The sequence below is a fragment of the Penicillium psychrosexuale genome (genome assembly GCF_028828465.1).
Source record: "Penicillium psychrosexuale strain IBT 29551 chromosome Unknown utg000001l, whole genome shotgun sequence".
Classification (NCBI taxonomy): domain Eukaryota; kingdom Fungi; phylum Ascomycota; class Eurotiomycetes; order Eurotiales; family Aspergillaceae; genus Penicillium; species Penicillium psychrosexuale.
In genome coordinates this window covers 925,600-945,722 of record NW_026643186.1, presented here as the reverse complement: position 1 = coordinate 945,722, position 20,123 = coordinate 925,600, and the positions used below count along the sequence as shown (strand labels likewise).

The 20,123-nt window shown below is 50.0% G+C and overlaps 8 protein-coding genes across 8 annotated transcripts; 3 read left to right on the top strand and 5 right to left on the bottom strand.

The window, feature by feature from the left end:
- Positions 1–200: 200 nt before the first annotated feature.
- Positions 201–1,912, bottom strand: ppt1 (protein serine/threonine phosphatase PPT1; the record flags this gene model as incomplete). Its single annotated transcript, XM_057181277.1, has 5 exons — positions 201–236; positions 288–1,018; positions 1,066–1,501; positions 1,594–1,674; positions 1,763–1,912. The coding sequence occupies 5 exons, from the start codon at positions 1,910–1,912 to the stop codon at positions 201–203; spliced, it is 1,434 nt and encodes a 477-aa protein (XP_057046627.1).
- Positions 1,913–2,254: 342 nt separating this feature from the next.
- On the top strand, positions 2,255–2,827 carry spt4 (transcription elongation factor SPT4; the record flags this gene model as incomplete). Its single annotated transcript, XM_057181276.1, has 4 exons — positions 2,255–2,332; positions 2,391–2,588; positions 2,673–2,725; positions 2,794–2,827. The coding sequence occupies 4 exons, from the start codon at positions 2,255–2,257 to the stop codon at positions 2,825–2,827; spliced, it is 363 nt and encodes a 120-aa protein (XP_057046626.1).
- A 501-nt stretch (positions 2,828–3,328) lies between these two features.
- On the bottom strand, positions 3,329–4,979 carry gatA (4-aminobutyrate transaminase gatA; the record flags this gene model as incomplete). The annotated part of the gene is made up of 4 exons (XM_057181275.1): positions 3,329–3,375; positions 3,432–4,594; positions 4,646–4,681; positions 4,732–4,979. 4 exons carry the CDS (start codon positions 4,977–4,979, stop codon positions 3,329–3,331), a joined length of 1,494 nt encoding a protein of 497 aa, XP_057046625.1.
- A 1,664-nt stretch (positions 4,980–6,643) lies between these two features.
- N7518_000346 (uncharacterized protein) lies at positions 6,644–7,973 on the bottom strand (the record flags this gene model as incomplete). The annotated part of the gene is made up of 3 exons (XM_057181274.1): positions 6,644–7,048; positions 7,099–7,423; positions 7,477–7,973. 3 exons carry the CDS (start codon positions 7,971–7,973, stop codon positions 6,644–6,646), a joined length of 1,227 nt encoding a protein of 408 aa, XP_057046624.1.
- Positions 7,974–9,176: 1,203 nt separating this feature from the next.
- N7518_000345 (putative SNF2 family helicase/ATPase) lies at positions 9,177–13,477 on the bottom strand (the record flags this gene model as incomplete). The annotated part of the gene is made up of 2 exons (XM_057181273.1): positions 9,177–11,016; positions 11,082–13,477. 2 exons carry the CDS (start codon positions 13,475–13,477, stop codon positions 9,177–9,179), a joined length of 4,236 nt encoding a protein of 1,411 aa, XP_057046623.1.
- Positions 13,478–14,093: 616 nt separating this feature from the next.
- Positions 14,094–15,691, top strand: N7518_000344 (glutathione synthase; the record flags this gene model as incomplete). Its single annotated transcript, XM_057181272.1, has 2 exons — positions 14,094–14,395; positions 14,449–15,691. 2 exons carry the CDS (start codon positions 14,094–14,096, stop codon positions 15,689–15,691), a joined length of 1,545 nt encoding a protein of 514 aa, XP_057046622.1.
- Positions 15,692–15,958: 267 nt separating this feature from the next.
- N7518_000343 (uncharacterized protein) lies at positions 15,959–17,325 on the bottom strand (the record flags this gene model as incomplete). Its single annotated transcript, XM_057181271.1, has 3 exons — positions 15,959–16,033; positions 16,100–16,173; positions 16,227–17,325. Coding segments are annotated over 3 exons (1,248 nt in total), but the record flags the coding sequence as incomplete, so codon positions are not given.
- Positions 17,326–18,147: 822 nt separating this feature from the next.
- Positions 18,148–20,020, top strand: N7518_000342 (bestrophin family protein; the record flags this gene model as incomplete). Its single annotated transcript, XM_057181270.1, has 7 exons — positions 18,148–18,408; positions 18,500–18,647; positions 18,709–18,793; positions 18,855–18,980; positions 19,036–19,385; positions 19,437–19,610; positions 19,668–20,020. The coding sequence occupies 7 exons, from the start codon at positions 18,148–18,150 to the stop codon at positions 20,018–20,020; spliced, it is 1,497 nt and encodes a 498-aa protein (XP_057046620.1).
- Positions 20,021–20,123: the final 103 nt, after the last annotated feature.

The following is a 20,123-nucleotide window of genomic DNA, read 5'->3' as shown; positions in this document are numbered from 1 at the left end:
ATGTATCTAGACCGAGGGCAAAAAGTCAAAGTGGCAGAATCGAGGGGATGGCGCGGGGTAAAAGCGGTGTACAATATACAGTTGGCGACGTCAGAGCTACTCGGAGCTACTGGAATACATCATTGCGCATAAATACATTGGGAACATCAATTCTAGGTAGATCACGTAGGCAACGCCGCGCTTGAAAATCAAATATGCCATCACATTCCCGAAAGAATAGAGTTATCCGCGTACGCCTGAGACAGTTAGCTGGGGAACTTGATTAGATGTTTAGGTCATGGTCTTACCATCGGCTTGATATCGGGGTGGGGCGATGCCCCAAAGACTTCATATGCAAGTTTGAGTTCAGGGCCGATGTTGATGTAAGCGCCCTTATTTTCAGTCGCGTCGCAGTATCTGGGAGCGGAGAAGACGGTGATGCAACGACCATCGTGTTCAACGTCGTAACCGCCCATCCGCACCTCGTGGGAGCGAATGATAGCCTCCAGTCCATTGTTTTCACAGAAGCGCTTGGTCACATCAGGGCCAAATTGAAGACCGACACCACGCTTGCTGGGGCCGCGGCCAACCTCGGGCTGCGGGTCTGTCCAGAGCATCTCCATCATCAGGCCCGCTTGGCCAGGCTGTCGTTGGTTATGGCGGTTGAGCTTGCGGATATCATCTAACTTGATCTTGTCGTCGGAGAAGAGACCGCCGTGCAGGACAAGATACTTCTCGCCGATCAAAGTGGCCAGCGGCAGAGCCGAGAATGACTCGGAGAATACCTTGAAGACCCGCTCGTTATATTTAGCCTTGCACTCTCCTTCGAAGCCGTAGACCTTATTCATATCATCCGTCTCGTGGTTTCCACGGTTAAGGAAGAGACCGTTAGGACGCAACCACTTGTATGCATAAAGCAGGAGTGCGACTTCGCAGGACCAGGAGCCACGGTCAACAAAGTCACCGTTGAAGAGGTAGGCGTGGGTATCGGAGGGGGCACCATTTAGTCGGAAGATATTGAGCAAATCGAAGAATTGGCCTGGACAATCAGCAACTGCTTCGCTCACCGAGCAAGACAATACATACCGTGTGTATCACCGCAGACTGTCAACTTCTTGCCCGATTCCACCCCAATCTCGACCATCGTAGGCTCGTTGTATACGATATCCTTGACAGCCTTGATGATCTGGAAGACATATTTGCGATGAATGTTCTTTCCATCCTTAAAGCGCTGAACCATATCATCGAGGAACTCCTGCGTCATTTCCTCGCCGAGGCGCACACCATCATAACCGTCCTCAACATTGATAGCATCGATATCCAAATCCGCAAAAGCCGAAGGCGGATCTGAGATCTCAATGGCCCGCTCGAACTCTCTGCGGCGCACGAGTTTCTCACACTCAGCAGCCTTCAGCTTAGCATTCTGGTTGGTCGGTTCGCGTCTCACCACAGCCTTGAAATCCTTCAAGGCCTCCTTGTAGCTTAGAATGGCGGTATTGGCGAGGGCACGTCTCCAGTAGGCCTGTGTTAAATGTGGATTTAGCATATATCGCCGCGACCGCTCAATATGCAGGCACAAGTTGTCTCTCTTGCCGGCTAAGAATGCCGACTAACCTTCACATAGTTGGGATCCAATTCGATTGCCTTGGTGGCGTCGGCGATAGCAAAACCGAAGGCTTCGAGCTTAATCTGAGCCTATGACAGCAAAGAAGAAAAGACATTAGCTATGCCGATCCTAACGAATGTGCACGCGACTCTCGGGAATAGATCGTCAGGAACATACCTGGGCCCGGTTGGAGAAGAAAGAAGGATCCTTGTCGAATTTGGCAATAGCCTGGGTATAAAAGTCGACAGCGACAGGCCAGTCATGCTCAGCAAAGGCCTTGTTGCCCTGCACCTTAAGCGCAGTGGCCAATTCTTGATCGGTAGCCATTTGGGGCGGCGATAAAAAGCGAGGGGCACGAGACAGGGATTATCGGTGCGAAACAAGGGCGCGGAGGAAAAAAGGCAACGATTACACGAGCCGGAAGAGAAAGAAAGAGAAGCCAGAAATAAATAAAACTCCTCTAAATCCAGTATAGACTAAGAGGAAAACGAAAAAAAGACGAGAGAGTGGTCAAAAGGGAAAAAAAAGTGAGAGAAGAGAGGAGAGGCTTGTTCCTGCTTCTGCAATGTTCTTTTTCCCCGATCGCAACGGGCCTTGGCATCGATCCAGACTTGACGGCCACCTCCCATCCATAGCTTTTTCTCTCTCCTCACACCCTCAGATCTCAACATGTCTTTCTACGCCCCTCCGAACCAGCAGCGCACGCTGCGCGCATGCATGGTCTGCTCTGTCGTCCAAGTCCACAATGTAAGAGCTACACGATCTCCGTTCCGCGGGCGACTCTAACGACCCCCGGTTCCTCTAGAAATTCATGCGTGAAGGCTGCCCGAATTGCGAGAGCACCCTCCAACTCCGGGGGAACAATGATGCTATCCAAGAATGCACGTCGCAGGTCTTCGAGGGCCTGATTGCTGTGAGGGATCCGGCTGCGAGCTGGGTTGCTCGTTGGCAGCGGTTGGATAACTACGTGCCGGGCACATATGCGACCAAGGTTACGGGGACAGTCAGTGCATTCTTTGAATTCCTAGAGCTATATTGCTCCTCTTATCAAGCACGGGGTGGCTAATTGTGTCTTTCGCGTTGACAGCTTCCGGAATACATTATCAACAGTCTAGAGGACTCTGGTATTAAATATGTCCCGTACGTGTTCGAAATCATTCCACCATCTGAGATACCTCCCTCGTGATACTAACGGTCGCTTATTCCAGTCGAGACGGAAGCACTGGCGAGGAAGATGCATGAAGCACCTACTCTCAAGTCTTTAACGCTACACGAACCCACCCTTGCCATACAGTCTTGGTTTTGGATACCCTAGCGCACACCCCATTGATTCAATCAAGACATGCTATATGAGGGTGGTTTCGACAATTTTGCTGGTCGTTCGGAGTTTCGGGGAAGCATCACCTACTTTCTTCATATTTATTGGACTGCGAGGGCATACACAGCAGATTCAGATTACTTAGGAGTTTACAATTCCAGTTTCTTCAGCTGGGGGCATAAGACAAGAAAACGGCTTGCAGAGTATATATCCTACTCTGGCCAATGATTCAGTTGAGTCATAACTCAATGGTGGACAAGCACAGTTTCCAGGAATATATGTTGCATTTTTGTAATGACATAAAAAGTCGTGGCAGCAAGGGAGAAAAGTGAACCCTGCAGGACATAAAAGAAAACAGAAAAAAACGCTCATTAAGCCAAATTGAAAACGCCCGGACACTTCTAAAGGTCATTGCCGGCATTTGTTTAGATGTTCTGGACGATCTGCTCGATCTTCTCAAGGAGGATATCGGCTGTAGTAAACATATTAGTAAAGAGCTCTTAAGCACGAGAAAGAAGGTTAACATACCGTGGTGCTTCTGGAAGACCAGCATGGGACGCAGACGGATAGCAGAGGGACCACAGCCACCGACGTTGACACCGAAGGACTTGGCCTTGGCAGTGAACTGGTCACGCTTGGGGGTGTCCCAGGCGATGAAGGTACCGTGGTCCTTACCACGGAGGTTCTGGAAGTGCTCGGGGTACTTCTGGGCGAGACCGGCGAGACCGGCGTAGAGGTAGTCACCGGTGGTGCGGGTGTTCTCGACGAGGTTGAGACGCTCGATCTCCTGGATGATTCCGCGGAAGATCAGGGCGCGGGCTGGGTCGCCCATCCAGGTGTTGAACTGGCGGTAGGGCTTGTTGGGGCGCAGGGCGGGGTTGCCGTAGTAGTAGCCGGCGGTCTGGGCCTTCTTGGAGAAGGTGACCATGTCCGGGGGAGAGGTCAGGTTCCAGTGGTCGTGGGCCCAGAACTTACCGGTGGCACCGACACCGGTCTGCACCTCGTCGACGATGAAGAGGACGTTGGTGCGCTTGGTGATGTCGCGGAGACCCTGGAAGAAGGCGGGCGAGGCGTGGTTGTCACCACCCTCGGACTGGATGGGCTCGACCACGACGGCGGCGACGGGGTTGTGGAACTCCTTGATGAGACGCTCGACCTCGGCCAAGCAGCGCTGCTCCTCGGCGGTGTTCTCCTGGACGTGCTCCTCCAGAGGGTACTTCAGCTGGGGGAAGGGGGCCTGGGGCCAGTCAAAGGCGGGGATGTCAAGCTTGTGGATGGGCTTGCTGCGGGTGGTGGACAGGGAGCCGAAGAGACGGCCGTGGAAGGCAGACTTGAAGGAGAGAATGGACAGGTGGGGAGAACCAGGGCTCTGGTTGTTCATGGTGGAGAGCAGCTCATCCTTGGAGAAGTCGGCGTCGACGCCACCACGCTGCATCTGGCGGTAGTACATGAAGGCGGCCTTGTAGGCAGTCTCGTTGGCATCGGAACCAGCCATGGCGGTGAAGACCTGGTTCAGGCCCTTGGGGGCAGCACGGAGGACTCCAGTCTTGAGAATCTCAGCCCAGTCGGAGGAGGGGAAGTTACCCAGAGCAGGGCGGTTAATCAAAGCGCAGGCCATCTCGGGCGAGGCGGCAACCTGCTTGAGGTGGGGGTTGTTGTATCCAACGGGAATAGAAGCAATCTGAGCATACCTACTGGGGTCAGCTCCGTTCTTTCCAATTGACTCGTGGCTAGTGACTTACACATCAAGGAGCTTGTTTCCATCGAGATCGGCGATGCTAGAGGCGGGGTTAGTCGAGTCTTGATAGTGGGTTAGGGTCTATCATACTAGTTACCAACGGACTGGTAGTAGTCGGCCAACATGTTCAAGCTGCGGACATCGAAGACCTCGTCGAGCTCGGCGGCGGCGGCCTTGTTCTTAGGTCCGGGGAGTGACCCCGAGACGGAGGGTGCGGAGGGCTCATTGGGGAAGAAAGGCTTCTCTGCACGCAGACTGGCAGTGGTAGAGAGAGCGCGAGCTGCCGGGAGGCGAGCTGCAGAGCGCAGCCGTGTGCTGGCACGGAAGACCGAGGACATTGTGAATATGATGTGAAGAGGGGTGGTGGGGAGGGTAGATGAAGGGTGGAGAGAGAATAGCGGTCTAGTAAGCTATCCAATGGAGGAAAAAGGACCCAGATCAATCAATCTATTCGGGCAAAAGCAACGGAAGGAGGACGGATGAAATAGAATGGAACAGCAACAGGCGCAGGGTGGCTTTATACCAGATGCAGTTGGAGTATGCTATCGGTCTTATCCTGGAGCTCAGTAGCTTGTCCCCGCGTATGTTGCTTTTTTTTCGGTGATATTGACCAATCGGGTGCTTGATCTCGACAACGAAACGCCGAGCATCCGATGGGGTATCTGGACGAATTGAGAAAGTCTACGCTGGTGGGTTCTTGTCAAATCTATATGGTAAGAGTTTCCATATAAACGTCCCGAGGGGGGCTATTGTGCATGTATTTATCTCAATGGGGACGAGTCACGCACAACGGCGAAAAAAAGAAGTCGAGGCCGTCATGTTGCTACTGTCGATCATCCCAGGGTTCCGGGCCTCTGCGATAAGCTAATTTGAGTCTTGGCATCTTTTTTTAGCTGCGTGTATGAGCATGGATGTATGATGTCTTGACTATATCATGGTTGGCTTCACAATTTATAGCACGTGTTTAATGATGGATTCGTTGTTTAATTGGTAACGCATTGGTTTAAATTCATCATAAGGTCTTGTTTAGACCGGGACATCCGGTGGATATATCCAGACGATCCTAGTAAATATGCAATATTAAGTTACACTTGCATTTATGTAAACGGGAAATAGAACAGACGAGCCCTAATAAGCTCAACATCGGCGACCTTAACTTATTACCAAGGTCCTTTGGCTATTAATGCACTATTTCCCCCAAACAACCAATCAACTGGGCTTGTGGTTTAGTGGTATAATACTCCCTTAGCATGGGAGTGGTCCGGGGTTCGATTCCCCGCGAGTCCAGATCTTTTTGTCGCCTTGACAATGAGGTCAATTGTGAGTGCAATAACTAACTAGACCATGTCGTTGGTTATATATTTTTTTGTTTTGGGCGCGTCATGGCTTGACGTCACGCTGAGCATATCATTTTTTCCGTGGTTGGGTTTTGTAGGTAAAATGTAGGTTGAAACCTACGTAAAGACTATATATATCTTTGACCCGAAATGGCAAGAAGACAACGCTGGAATCCAACTTCACCCCAACAGCGGGATAGTCATAGACAATTGATGCCGTTACATAGTGAATCCCTCATACATAGTAATATGTACACACCACATATGAGTACCTACAACATAGTCAACGAAGATCAAGAGCGCACCACGCGCCGATCCCGATCCACCCAATCCTGCAAAGTTCGAACTAGCGCAGGACTGTGCTTTCAGCGCACGGTCAAACCCTGGGTCGAGGGTGATCATTGCTTGGAAAACGTGTATGTAGATCTACACCGAGTATCTATATACTACAGCTTTTGACATTATTGGGTTAGTTATACATTGCCCACCCGTGAAACAAGTAATCATTAGAATCATGATAATGTCAAATAGATGTACAAGCAATATCGTTATTTGTGTGAAGTACCCCTTCTAGCACAATAAAATCATCTAGGCTAAAGTGACATAGAATTTTGATACAAAAAAGAAAAGAAAAAAAGAAGGAAGGCGATGTACTAAAACAGCAGTTAACGCAGCTGCCGACCATCGAACGTCTCGCTCCGTCCTGACGCAGAGGAGGAGGCAGCACTCGTCGGAGAAGCATAAACCATGCCGCTCTTCATCTCAATGCTATCCGCAGGGGTGACGGCGCGGCCTGTGATATCATAACCGTGGCCCATCTTCTCGTGGCTCGGGAGTCGGGACTCAACCCAGCTCTCCATCTCGACGGTGCGGATGATTTCGAATCGGTCGCTGCTGTAACTGGGTTGGTGGTCGGAGACGAGACGGGATGCTCGGGAGCGGGCGGTTGAGTACCAGTGTCTGTGGGTGCGAGACCGCTGGTTGTAGGAGGTGGTGTTGTGGTTGGAGCTGAGGAGGCGGGGGAGGAAGGCTGCAATGAGGGGGCGGAGTGCTGGGGCTGAAGAGCAGATCTGGTGATTATTAGCGTTGAGTATGAGTGTGGGCAGACTGTTGGCCTTACCAATCCTAGGCTGATTTCCACTGCCGCAGCGATCAGCACTGGCCATCCAAGCCAGGTCGCATCATAGCCAGTCACCATACTCTTCCACACGTATACGGTTCGCACGGAGCCGGCCACGTTAACTATGGAACCGAGGGCGAAGATGGAGATAACGGCGAGGCGTTGACGAGCAGGGAGTTTCAGACTCCAGATCAACGGCATTGGTAAAGCCGTGACCAGGAAATCGGTGAAGATGTTAATAACACTGGCGGAGAAAACAATCGCGCCGTCATTCATGCAGTGGTATGACTCGGTAGGGTTAAGTTGCCAGTATGCGCGGATAGGTCTGTATGAAACATCAGCAACGATTCTCGAGCACCACGACAGCAGACGACGCACGAGCATTGGAAGATACTGATAAGAGTGAAGAGCAAACTCGCCACGCCAACAAAAACAATGGCGAAAATAAACGCCAAGTTATACAGCGCAAAGTGGCCCTTCCCGATGAGTCGTCGACAGAACCACAATAGAGAGATCTTGGTAAAGGACGAAGACATCGAGAACATGATCTGGAAGGAGAGATTCAGTTTCTGGATAGCTTCGAGCTCCAGCAATTTAATATCCCAGATATGGCGGTTCATGTCCCAATGTTCCGTGGCGATGGAAGTGACGATGGCCATGGCGATGCCGAAGACCAGACCGATGACGATGAGCGCATCATCGATGCCGGCGCTGCATGTGATCCATACCCTAGTGTATAGACGGAGGGAGACGACCAGGGAGGCCAGGGTGAGACAGACGACGTTCACGATGAGGACGCCGTGGCCGCGAGTGGGCGGGTCGATATAGTTTGGGGTGGGCCATGAGTCCAGGATGGCAGCTGGAGGGAGCTTCATAATCGTATCGGTGCAAGGAAGACGAAGAATAAAAGATCGGGGCAACAAACCGTAGCAGAAGATAGATAGGTAACGAACGTGTCTAGGCAGATGCCATTGCCATAACCCAAGCCCGCGATGGATGGGAAAGTCGATCAAAAAGAAAGAGAGTCAGAGCAGACTGAGGGTACAAGTGAGCCAGCTCCGGGTAAATTGCGTCTGTCGAGGAAAAATAAAGAAAAGGTATACCCCACCGGGGAGGACATGGACATGGGGTACTAGACCGTAGATATATAATACAGGGCTGGGCCAGACCTTTCGTCCAATACAGAGGTATACACCAAGCGACCAGAGACACACCCACGAGGCATAGAGTTTACCCCAAGAACACACCATCTCAAAAAGGCGTCAGTGCTGAAGCATCAGGGCAATGTTGTACATCTCCGTCGCCAAAAAGCCGTTCCACGCCATGTCCAAAATGGCAAAACGGCCGAAGGTTGAGTGGAATGGACAATGATAGGCAGATCCAATGTCCCCATAGTTCCATCGTCGGCCCCACCGAGCCTTTGGATCTGGATCTGAGGCTTGTGAGAGGTTCAGATGGTGAGGTGGGATCGCGTGTGGGAGAGAGACCCCTGGCTCGCTTCACGGAAGACCACGGACTCCCATTGTTTTACACGTGCCAGATATATTACGTTAGAGATGCATTGTTAGAGTGGAGACAACCTTGGAAGCGTGACCCCGCATCATAAGATGAACTGATGAACCTTACGATGGTGAAGTAATTACATCTATTCTATGGTTATTTACTACCCTCGTATTCTACTGAATATTCTTTGGTTATGATCTATTCAATTAAGCAGATTATAACGAATCTCCTACCTCATATAACAAGTTACATACAACCCATCGGCTCCGGAGCAGGGACCACCACGCATCGGCCTCCGTAGGGGCAACGTTGCAGATTTAACACTTTGATACGAGCCAATGCATTTAACTTTCCACCGACTGCACTGTGATTTGACGTGAGAGCCAGAATATATTATTTAAGCGAAGTCGACAGCCTTGGGCTGAGACAACGCCTTTGCCCGCTATTTTCTGCACGCTTTACCTTCTATTATTTACAGGAAAAACAATCAAAGACTCTTACATATCATTCCTACTATATGGGTATCATTCAAACAAAAAGAGAAAAGACCAAAAAATACAAACAAAGACAAAACCTCACGATCCCATAGACGCAAGTCGAAGTTTCAATTGATTCTCGACCAATCTCTGTTCTTCAAGCGTCAATCTGTCCTCGGGGTCGATTTCATCGACACAAAGTTTGATCTTGAGGATGGACTCGGCGCATTCAGCCTTCACTCTCCCCATCATCTCGGGATCGGTCGCGAACGCAGTTTCATCAATCCCGCCTTTGTGGAGACTCTCTTCCCAGGGAACCAGATACCGCTCTAAGGCCTTCGAGCCCATACGAGCAACGTGCTCATCATCGAGAAGCCGGCCGGCAAGCTGACTCTTGAAAATCGTCTTGTTGTAGATCTTCTCCTCAACGGTGCCACCAGCCACCATTCGGTACACAAAGACTTTCTTTTTCTGACCAATGCGGTAGGCGCGTCCGATTGCCTGCTGTTCCCAGGTAGGGTTGAACTGGAAATCGAAAATGACAACGCGGTTCGCGGCCTGGATGTTCAAGCCAACGCCACCGGATTTGGTGGAGATGAGAAAGACGTAGGTTGAGGGATCGTTGTTGAAGCTCCGAACTACCTCGCCACGCTTCGCTGGAGATATATTGCCGTGGAGGAGAGAATACTTGATCTGTGCTCCGTCCATTATCTCCCCCAGATACTTCAGCGTTGGGATACTGGAAGAAAAGACTAGGATCTTGTCCCCGACGGAGATTGCCTGCTTGACTATCTCATTGAGGATCATCACCCGGCTGGATAGGCTCGGTTCTAGCAAGTTAGGAGCCTCCTTGAACACATCATCCAGTTCAGATAACATTGACCTGGGAATGATTTGCTCTTCGACAGGAATGGTAGATGCGAGATTAGATGCGAGGTTAGGTCCCGGATTAGGTGCGAGATTAGACCCGAGATTATTACCCGGGTCATCACCGCTAGGACTTTTCTGTTTACCGGATACATATTTGGTCTTCCGGGATTCCAGTTCCGCCTTGAAAAGGGCCGGGTGATTACAACAAAGCTTGAGAAGAGGCAGCCAAGACATAAGCTCCGAGCGGACACCCGCTTCATTCCTCAGTGCTACACCTTTGATAAAGATGTTGTACACAGCTTTTTGAATGCTGGTCGGCTCGAAGTAAACAGAGAACTCGAACTTTGGCGGCAGGTCGTTTATCAGTGAGGACATGTCCGCTCGCTGTACCTTGGGGTTGATGATGCGAAGGAACAGCTCCTGGCGCTGGAGTGCCTCTCTTCGATCAAACTTGCTACTTTCAATCTGCGAGCCATTTTCGATGGGCTTGATGAATTGATCATTGAAATCAGCAAAGTCTCCCAGGTACTGAGGGGCAACCCAATCAACCATCCAATAGTAATCTTCCAAACCGTTGGATATCGGAGTGCCAGTGAGCGCAATCCGCTTCCGAGTGCGCAGACGGGAGGTTGCCTCGGCAAGCTGGCTTTCATGGTTGCGTAAATTCTGAGCTTCGTCGACCACAACGAGAGTTGGGCTGTTCAACACCCAGTTTTTGACATTTTTGTTGACCGATGGTTGTCCCTGCTCCTCGTTCTTTTCTGCATTGTCCTCCTTCACGAGAATGCGGAAGATGTTATAGCTGAGAATCAGTATACCACCCTCCTCATTCCACGCGCGAATCTCTTCGTTCCGGTCAAGGAGCTGGTTTTTTGTCGGAATGGCTCGAACCTTGCCAAGATGGTGGTTCTCGGGGGACCACATTGCAAACTCATCGCACCAATTTTGGATTAGCGATGCTGGGCACAGTAGCAGGGTTTTGGATTGTCGCAATTCTTTAGGGATTTGGTCACGAATGGCCGGGAATTGTGATGCCCCGGCAGCGGAAATTGTAACAAGAAGGGATATACTAGGCAAAAAGGGTTAACTGGGTCCCAATGAATGGGACAATATCGCATCGCAATCATCACTCACACTTGCATCGTCTTGCCTAACCCCATAGTGTGGGCTAGCAAACACCCTTCTTGTCTTTTGTTCTCAATAACCTCTCGGAACATAAACTGAATTCCAGAGAGCTGGTAGGATTTGACATATTGCGCGATATAGGGGTCTAGGCATATCATGGGAAGTCGGAACGAAACCGGCCTTGGAATATTTTCCTTAGGAGCATTCCCTTGGGCAAACCGAGACGCAAGCACTCTTTTAGCCTCGGCTTGTTTGTCTATCCGTTCTTGGCCTTCCTTCTGGGCCCGAGACAAAGTGATTTTGGGGTTGGCCAATTTCCGCTTGCCGTTGCGTCGAATGGATGGGTTCATTTCGTCGGGTTGGACATGAGAGGACAAATCCATCCACTTTCTGCATCTCCAGAGAAGATCGTTCAAACACCCAAAAAATTGCGCGAATTGGTCTTCATCGCTGTCCTCTCCGACCGCCATAAGCGTAGCCTTGATTTCTTTTACTGTAAAGGCGCCACAGGGGACTTGGATAACGTTGACCCACGACACGAACAAGGCGGCCATTAACATTGCAGAATGGCTCTCCTCGGCGTCCATTCCCTCGATCACCGATGAATCGTCAGACATGTGTTTTAGTGCATCTCGCATATGTTCTCGATATACACAGAGCATGTAAGACCTGAGATATTTAGAAAGTTGGTTGAACCGATTCTTCGGCAGACCTATGAGTGCTTTCGCTACAAGATGACGTCGGTTTCCACTTTCCTCGATAGCTGCCCACAGCATAGGCGAGACATCGTCAAAAATACTCACAGCGTCGTCAGTTTCACTGCCGTTGTCACTGCCGTTGTCACTCGTCAAGTCCACGAACCTAGTGTTGAGGCGCTTCGGGATGATAGGAAAAGTTTGTGCATCTACCTGACCCTCTGCTTTACCCTCATTCGAGGGCAAAGTTGTCATCGGTATCAGTGGTGAAGCTGGACTATATCTGTGGACGCTATCTGTCTTCAGGCGGCGCCTCTTGGCGACCGGGGGCTCGTAATTCTCTTCTTTGTAGAAAAGATGGCTGAGGTCCTCGTCTGAAGAGGAGTCACGGAACGGTCCATCTCGATAAGCTGTGCGAGAACGTGGCTCTTCGTGATCCGGTGCAGCCTCGTTCTGTTCGAGATCGGAAACAAGGGCGTCTTCCGATTGCTCTGATCCGCCTTCCGATTCTGATCCATCTTCCGATTGTTCTGATGATTCATCTTCCATCTCATCTCCAGTGTCGTGCACGAAATCCGACTCTGAACTGAGAGTCTCTTCCCCGTCCAAATTCACATTGGGCTTTTCTGGCCGCGGGGTGCGTGGCGGACGAGCAAATTTTGGCGGCGGGCTAGTTTGCTCCAGAACGGATAGCTTCCATTGATCCAAGAAGATATCGATCACAGTGGGATCGAGGCATGCACATGCTTGAAGTAAGGACGAGCGGGATGAATGTTGCGCCTCTGCGAGTGCTTTGCGGAGGGCTTGGCAACGTTTCTCCAGGTGAGCGAGCCGTGTCGAGATTTGACTTTTCATGCTCGGGAGCCTTTGGCCCCTGGTCCAAATTTGAAATGCTTTCGGCAGCTCTTTCGGCAACCGAATGTCGATGAACTGGGTCTTCCGTGTATCAATGTATTCATCGACGATTTCATTAAACTCAGTATCTTCCAGGTTCCCAGAAGTATCCGGGGAGGATTGCCCCTCATCCTCTTCCATTTCCTCGCGAGTCTCTGTATCATATTCGGCCTCGGAGCTAGAATCTCCAAGAAGTGGGAGGATATCCGTATCGTTTGGGGGGTAAGTCTTAGCAAGATAATCAAGAAAGTCCTTGTGCCCAAAGCCGGAGTTCGGAGCAGGTTCATTGGGAGTGAGGGTATCCGGGAGAGAAGGTGTGGGTGGGCGTTCGATGACGGTGGTCTCCATCCGGCGAGGTTTCTTTTTCGCTGTTTGGGGTAGTGAGGGACGATCAAGGACAGGAGCGGAGCTGATGAGATTATCAGAGAGGGTAAGGTCGATGTGATCATTAATAAGGGGGGTGGTATTGACGGGATCATCGAGGCCTTTTGGAGAAAGTTGTCCATTGAGGAATGCTTTAGGAGGAGGCTGCGGTTGCTCCAACTGATAGAACTTTGGCGATCGTGCCTGTAGCCATTTACTGGCTCTCAGAATATACTGGCACTGCGAGATAATTCTTATGCCAAGGTCTCTCACCTGCCATTCTGTGATATAGAGCAAAGCTGAGCCGGTGACTAGATGTTCTCGGAGGGAATTCTCGAGAGCCATAAGATCTGGGCAAGCCAGATTATAAGACCAATCCCCGGCCCTTTCATGACAAAAGAATGTAACAACCTCATCAAGGGTCCAGTGGAAAGGGTCTTTGGTCAAAGTCATGTTTGCTTGGGGGGGGGGCCTGTACTGGATCAGCGGGCTGCGGTCCAGACGAACCAGTGCATTTGTCTCAATGACGCGACTTGACAAGGGTCAAGTTCGGAAAGATACATCACTTACCATTTTAAGGCCCCCAATGCAAATTAAAAGTGAAGTCAGTGCAAACCGAAGGATGTAAAAGCCGACAATGAAGCATTGAGCTAATGATATGTCAAAGCGAAGTGAACGAGGAGCTTCAAAAGAAAGAGAGCCGGGTATAGGATAGGGGAGAAGGGAAGAGAAGAAAGAAAACAAAGCGAAGGAATATCAATCAAAAGAAAACACGCCACCCTCTTCCTTCCCAATCTTTGTTATGCGCGAAGCTCTTTTTTTGTGCCAGTGTTTGAATAGGCGGTGAGACATTTTAGGCCAAAAGGGGCAATTATTCCGAAAAAGGAAGGCGGGAGACTCGGGCGGTCGAGTCTAGATTTCTGCCTCAGGTGTCGGCAAAATGCCCCGCCAATTACAAATCCCCAAGAACCTTGGGGGAGCCTCGGCGAGGTTGGAATCTTTGAACAATTTACGCAACTTGAGAAGGTCGTTGAGTGCCGGAGTAAATCAATTCCTATTCACTAGCAATATGGCAGAATCAATTTATTCAAACTATCCGCCAGATCTGTCTCCAGCTCAACAAAAGTTTCTTGTCACCTCTGTGAAAGACTGGGCTATTCAAAATGGTCTCGCTGTTCGACCATCCCCAGCAATTGTCCCAGCTGGCCTAGATCCAAATGGGGTGCTGGCTACAAATGCACCGGTGACATTGTTTCCCAGTCCATTTCCTCGGACTTGCTTCGAGGAAGCCACTGCTCTCCAAGAGATCTACAACAAACTTTATGCTACGATCACATGCAATGAAGAATGGCTGGGGAAGATTGTGGAAGAGTAAGGATATTTCTGCTCTAGTATGGTAGATGTTCATTATTGACCATTTTCAGGCTCATTGAAGTTGATGACTTTGTTTTGAACTTGTGGAAGGTTCATCAGGATGTGAAGAAGGAGGGATATGTTCAAGACCTGTCACTGGGCCTCTTCCGGTCCGACTACATGGCCCATGTTCTGCCTACAGGTGCCACGGCTCTAAAGCAGGTTGAATTTAACACGATCTCGTCATCGTTTGGAGGGCTTTCGGCTCTTGTGCGAAAAATGCACACCGAGCTTCTTTCCTCGCCGCCGGGTTCCTCAATCAACTATCCACCCCACCCTCTGCTACAATCCGAGGTTCCACCGGAAAACACCGCAGTGGAAACCCTCTCAGCAGGTTTGGCAGCAGCCCATGAGGCCTACGGGATGTCCAAGTCCACCCCGGCCCTACCTCTTTGTGTTCTCTTTATAGTCCAGGAATCAGAGCGGAACGTTTTTGATCAGCATGCACTCTCGACACAGCTCAAGAAAGTTCACAACATCCCAGTCTTTCGTGTGGCCAGCGTCGATATCTTGGATCAGACATCCATTCCCAGCTCCAACTCCGCACGACCATTGTTATACCAGCCTCCTCACTCACCCGACTCAACCTTCGAGGTAACAACTGTTTATCTTCGAGCTTACTATGCACCAGACGAGTACAAATCCAACCGTGACTGGCTGGCCCGAACTCATCTGGAGCGCTCGGCGGCGATCAAGTGCCCTTCCGTGCTCAATCAGCTGTCTGGCTGCAAGAAAGTCCAGCAGGTCTTAGCAGAGCCGAAAGGGCCAGATCATCTCGCAAGCTTCTTGAAGGGGGTTGAGACTACGCTTATTGAAAGAGTTCGGGATACCTTTGCTCCGCAATATGACCTGTCGGTTGACAGTCAAGGCCGCGATCTAGCCCTCAACCCAGATACAGCCATGAACCATGTGCTCAAACCACAGCGTGAAGGAGGTGGCAACAATATTTACAAATCTGATATTCCAACCTTTTTGCGATCTATTCCGGAATCTGATTGGAGAGGCTGGGTGCTTATGGAACTCATCAACCCTGCAGCCAATGCTCAGAATGTTGCCCTACGGAATGATGGCGAGGTCCTTCGGGGACATGTCATCTCTGAGCTTGGTATTTATGGTACCATTCTTTGGGAAAGTACTGGGAAGATCTTGCACAATCAACAAGGCGGGTATCTGTTGAGGACCAAAGGGAAAGAGGTGAATGAAGGTGGCGTAGCCGCAGGATTCTCCAGCTTGGACAGTGCTATTTTGTTCTAGATAACTTAGACTAGATCTGACATTTGCAATATCAACAGTTCATTCATACTTCAGCTTTCTGGCATTTCGTGTAAGATAATATCTACGACAGCATGAGTCTCATAACGTCATTCTGGAGCAGATGCACAGCTTCTAAATCGCGTAGAAGAGAGAAAAAGTATATATGGAGGGCTAAATGCCGAGACAACTCTATGCAAAGATGGGTAAACCCACACAAAGCAATAGGAGAGATTCTTCTTTGGCCATATTTCCCTGCAGCAATCAATTCTACAATTTCGACCGATAGGCCTCAAGACCAGATGGTCCATCGTAGATCTGTTTCTCTACCAGTCGAGTGTTTATCTGGACAACATATTGGTTAGTTCACGTGTAGATCAAGACCCCAAACTGAGAAGCCGGGGAACGTACGTGCTGTTTCCCGAGTTCATTAACATTCTGTACGCCGAGAAGTCGCATACATGTCTTGGTCTCCTCAGTCAAGACTAAGATCTGTCAGTAAATTACTACGGAAAACCTCGAGTTTTGCTCATCATACTTTCCAGTGTCCTTCTGACGCCATCCGGCCCCCCGGCCGCCAACCCCCAGAGTGGAGCTCTTCCTAGTCCAACACCATGAGCACCCAAACAAAGAGCCTTGACCACATCAGTTCCCCTTCTGATCCCGCCATCGACCCACACCTCAATCTTGTCGAAGACCTCGGGACAGTATTTCCGGATTTCGAGCAGGGTGTGGACAGCAGGAGGAGCCGTGTCAAGCGACCGACCGCCGTGGTTTGAAAGGATGATTCCTTTGACCTGGGGCGTATGTTGCGTGGCAATATACGCGTCTTCGTGTGTCTGAATGCCCTTGAGAACAACCGGAAGATCAGTGTGCTTTGCCAACCAGCCGAGGGTCTCTCTCCATGTAAGAGAAGGATCCATTCCCTTGAAGACTGGGTCTCCAGACTGGGTGGGTGGCGCGCCCTCATTGTTGTCACCCTGGAATGGAGCCTCGGAAGCGATGACGTTTCCGCTGCGTTCGTCGTCCTCTCTTTTCCCGGTCACGGGGGAATCCAGTGTCAGGGTCACGAATTTGATTGCACTCAACTTGTTGATTCGAGCCAGCATACGTTCGCTCTTGGTTCGGTCGTTCTGCACATATAGTTGCCAGCCAAAGACTTGGCCCAAGGCGGCGCCTGCGACGATCTGCTCGGGCGTCATCGACGCGCTGTTGGAAATGATCTGCATTGCACCGAAGCTGCGACATGCTTCTGCGATTCCTGCTTCACCAGTGGGGTGCCCTAGGCGGGCCATAGCCGCTGGGGAAACATAAATTGGGAGAGACACGGGATTTCCTAGCAATTTTGTCTTTAAGTCGCATTGTGTACAGTCGATGAAGACCTTTGGCCGCAATTGGATGGAGCGGTAGACTTCGTTGTTTTTGCGCTTGCTGATCTTGTCGTCGGATGCCGAGTAATAATAGGCCCATGCCTTTTTATTCACTATTTTCGTGGCGGCATCTTCGATCTCATCCAGATTGAGCAACGTTTCGAGCGCCTTTCGTTCCATTTTCCTTATGTTGTCTGATCCCACAAAGTAGGAAAAGGGAAAAGCCGAGGCGGGAAAAACAGGGGTGCATATGCGCCGGATACTTTTTCCTTTCTGGGATTAGTGCTGTCGCCAACGGAGAATTAATATACGAAGGAACGACATGCGAGTGATGGGAAGTACTATAAAGTACTATAAAGTAAGAAATATGGAACAATATACAATATAACCATGGGCTATAGGCCTTTTGAACAAGTAGAATCAATAAACCACCGATTTTAGCTCTAGGTACCCTTCTGGCCGAGACACCGGAACACTTGGCATTTGTTATGACGATGAATAGTACCCCTGTTTCAAATTTTAACTTTGTATTCTTTTTCGTTGATATAATTTTGTGTATTTTTCTATAGTATGCATTGTCTACTGTCTACGCCTGTCTACACGCTTGACGTACAATTAAGCGCTTGAATCCATACTCCATAATCTGCAGCACGAGCCCTAAGCCCACTCACGATCTGGACGATTCGCGACCAAATCCCCTCTTATTTGCTTAGACCAATAGAAACACAATAGAAAATTCTCCTGGAGGGCTAAAATTAAACATGCGGACGTGTCCGTCGACTCCACCATAGTCTAGATCCCCGTTGAAACGCTGCTGTCAAGCGAATAGGTTGCCCGTGTTTCACTTTAACTTCCCCTTCTTTTTTCTTCCTTTTCTTCGTGTTGAGGCTTCTAGAAGACCTTCTCTTCCCATATTCGACATTCGTTTATGTATTTCCTTTCTTCTAATATTTGTTGAGATCAGTACTGTCTTTCCTTGCTTCTAGTCAAATTCATTGAAATCAGAACTGGCCCAGTTCCGACTTCATCCACCTTCGTTTTTTTTTTTCTCCTTTTTTTCCCTTTCTTTCTGGTTTTCTTCATTTCGCCATGACCGAAGGCCACAGTGCCCCCGCAGCTGAGGCGCCGGCGCCAGCAGCAGCAGCAGTAGCAGCAGACTGTACTGCTGCACCAGTCGCCGCAGATATGCGCTCACACGCCCATCATCAAACGGCACCGATCCATGAGCAGGAGCAGGTCTCCTTTGGACCCTTGACTCATCGGCCAACATTCTTGGAACATCTGGCTACCTCGCGAGACATGCAGTTCAAGCTTGATCGACGGGATACAAGCGAGTTGGACCGGTACTTTGTAAGTCATGGCTGTGAGATGATCTATATAAAACACGAACAGAAGACTAGGAAGGATTCTAGACAGGCAGGCTAACATACTCTTGACCTAGCATGGCCCCCGAAACATGGAAAAGCATTCCAAGTGGCCGATAATGTTGCGATTGCACGGCAGTGTCATGCCAAAAATGATCCTGCCGCTTGTAACTATCGCTCTCTGGTCGACCGCTGTTACTGTCTTTTCGAAGTTGGTCCATGACCGTGAGTAATCCCCAAGTGATAGATCAAAGAACATTCTGAGTTATATACTGACGCGAACAAGTCGGTATCAACAACATCCTGCTCACCGTGCTGGGTTTCGTGGTAGGTTTGGCGTTGTCATTCCGCAGCTCAACTGCATATGAGAGGTATACTATTCCCTGGTTTTTAGCTTCAACTCGAGCTATACACTAACCGCTTGCACTGCAGATGGGCAGACGGGCGCAAATATTGGGCCCAGCTCATTCAAACGTCTCGCAATCTCTCGCGTACAATTTGGATCAATACCGGCGAGAGAGAAGGCGAAGCAGGAAAAGATGACATCTTGAGAAAACTGTACGTGATACCCCTGGAGTTTATTCTGGTATTGATTCTAACAAGCTGTCTATAGCTCCGCGATGAACCTCATTCTGGCCTTCGCCGTCTCCCTTAAACACAAGCTCCGCTTCGAACCCGATATCGCATACGAAGATCTGGCTGGCCTGGTTGGACACCTTGATACCTTTGCCCGTGATGCCCACGACCGCATGGTTGTCAACCCTCCGCCTAAATCCACTTGGAAGTCCGCAGGAGAGTACCTTGGCATGTCCTTCGCCGAGTCAAACCCTCGCAAGTATATCAAACGGTCGAAGAAGCCTCTCGGACATTTGCCCCTGGAGATCCTCAACCATCTGTCCGCGTATATCGATTCATGTGTAGTCAACGGTACTCTGGTTTCGACTCTGCACCAAGGACAAGCTAGTAAGTGTCTAACCCCCTATCTTGTGTGTTCCAACTCTAACCGAACAAAAGTCGCCATGATGGCCACCTTGAATGAGATCTTGACCGGCACAGAACGTGTCCTGGACACCCCCTTGCCCACCGCATACAGCATTGCCATTGCCCAGATCTCATGGATCTACATCCTGGTACTTCCATTCCAACTCTACAATGCCTTAAAATGGATCACCATTCCAGCATCAATTGGTAAGAACCACTGAATCCCCCTTACAAGCCTAAGAGAAATTCTAACAGACCCCGAAGTGGCTGCCTATATCATCCTCGGCTTAGCCACGATCGGCAGCGAAATCGAGAACCCCTTCGGTCAGGATGTAAACGATCTCCCGCTGGACACCTACTGCCGACAGATCGCCGTGGAAATGGATATCATGACTGCTGTGCCCCGACCAAATGTCGAAGACTTCATGTCGCGTGCTGAAAACCTCGTTCTATTCCCTCTTAGCCAGTTAGGATACCCTGAATGGAAAGAGCGGAGCGTCGACGATATTCGCAGTGCACTTAGAGCTAAGATGGTTGCCAGCCCGTCGTCTTCGTCGTCTGCTGCATCTACAATTTCGGAAAGCATTCGTCCCAAGACTACTGGGTCATCAGTCTGATCTTCATCTTCCTTGAAAATCTGTCACCAACAACCAGGGGGAAATACAACCGGTAATCTTCCTGGCAGGGTGAAAATTAATTGTGCATTTTAATAAGCGGCAT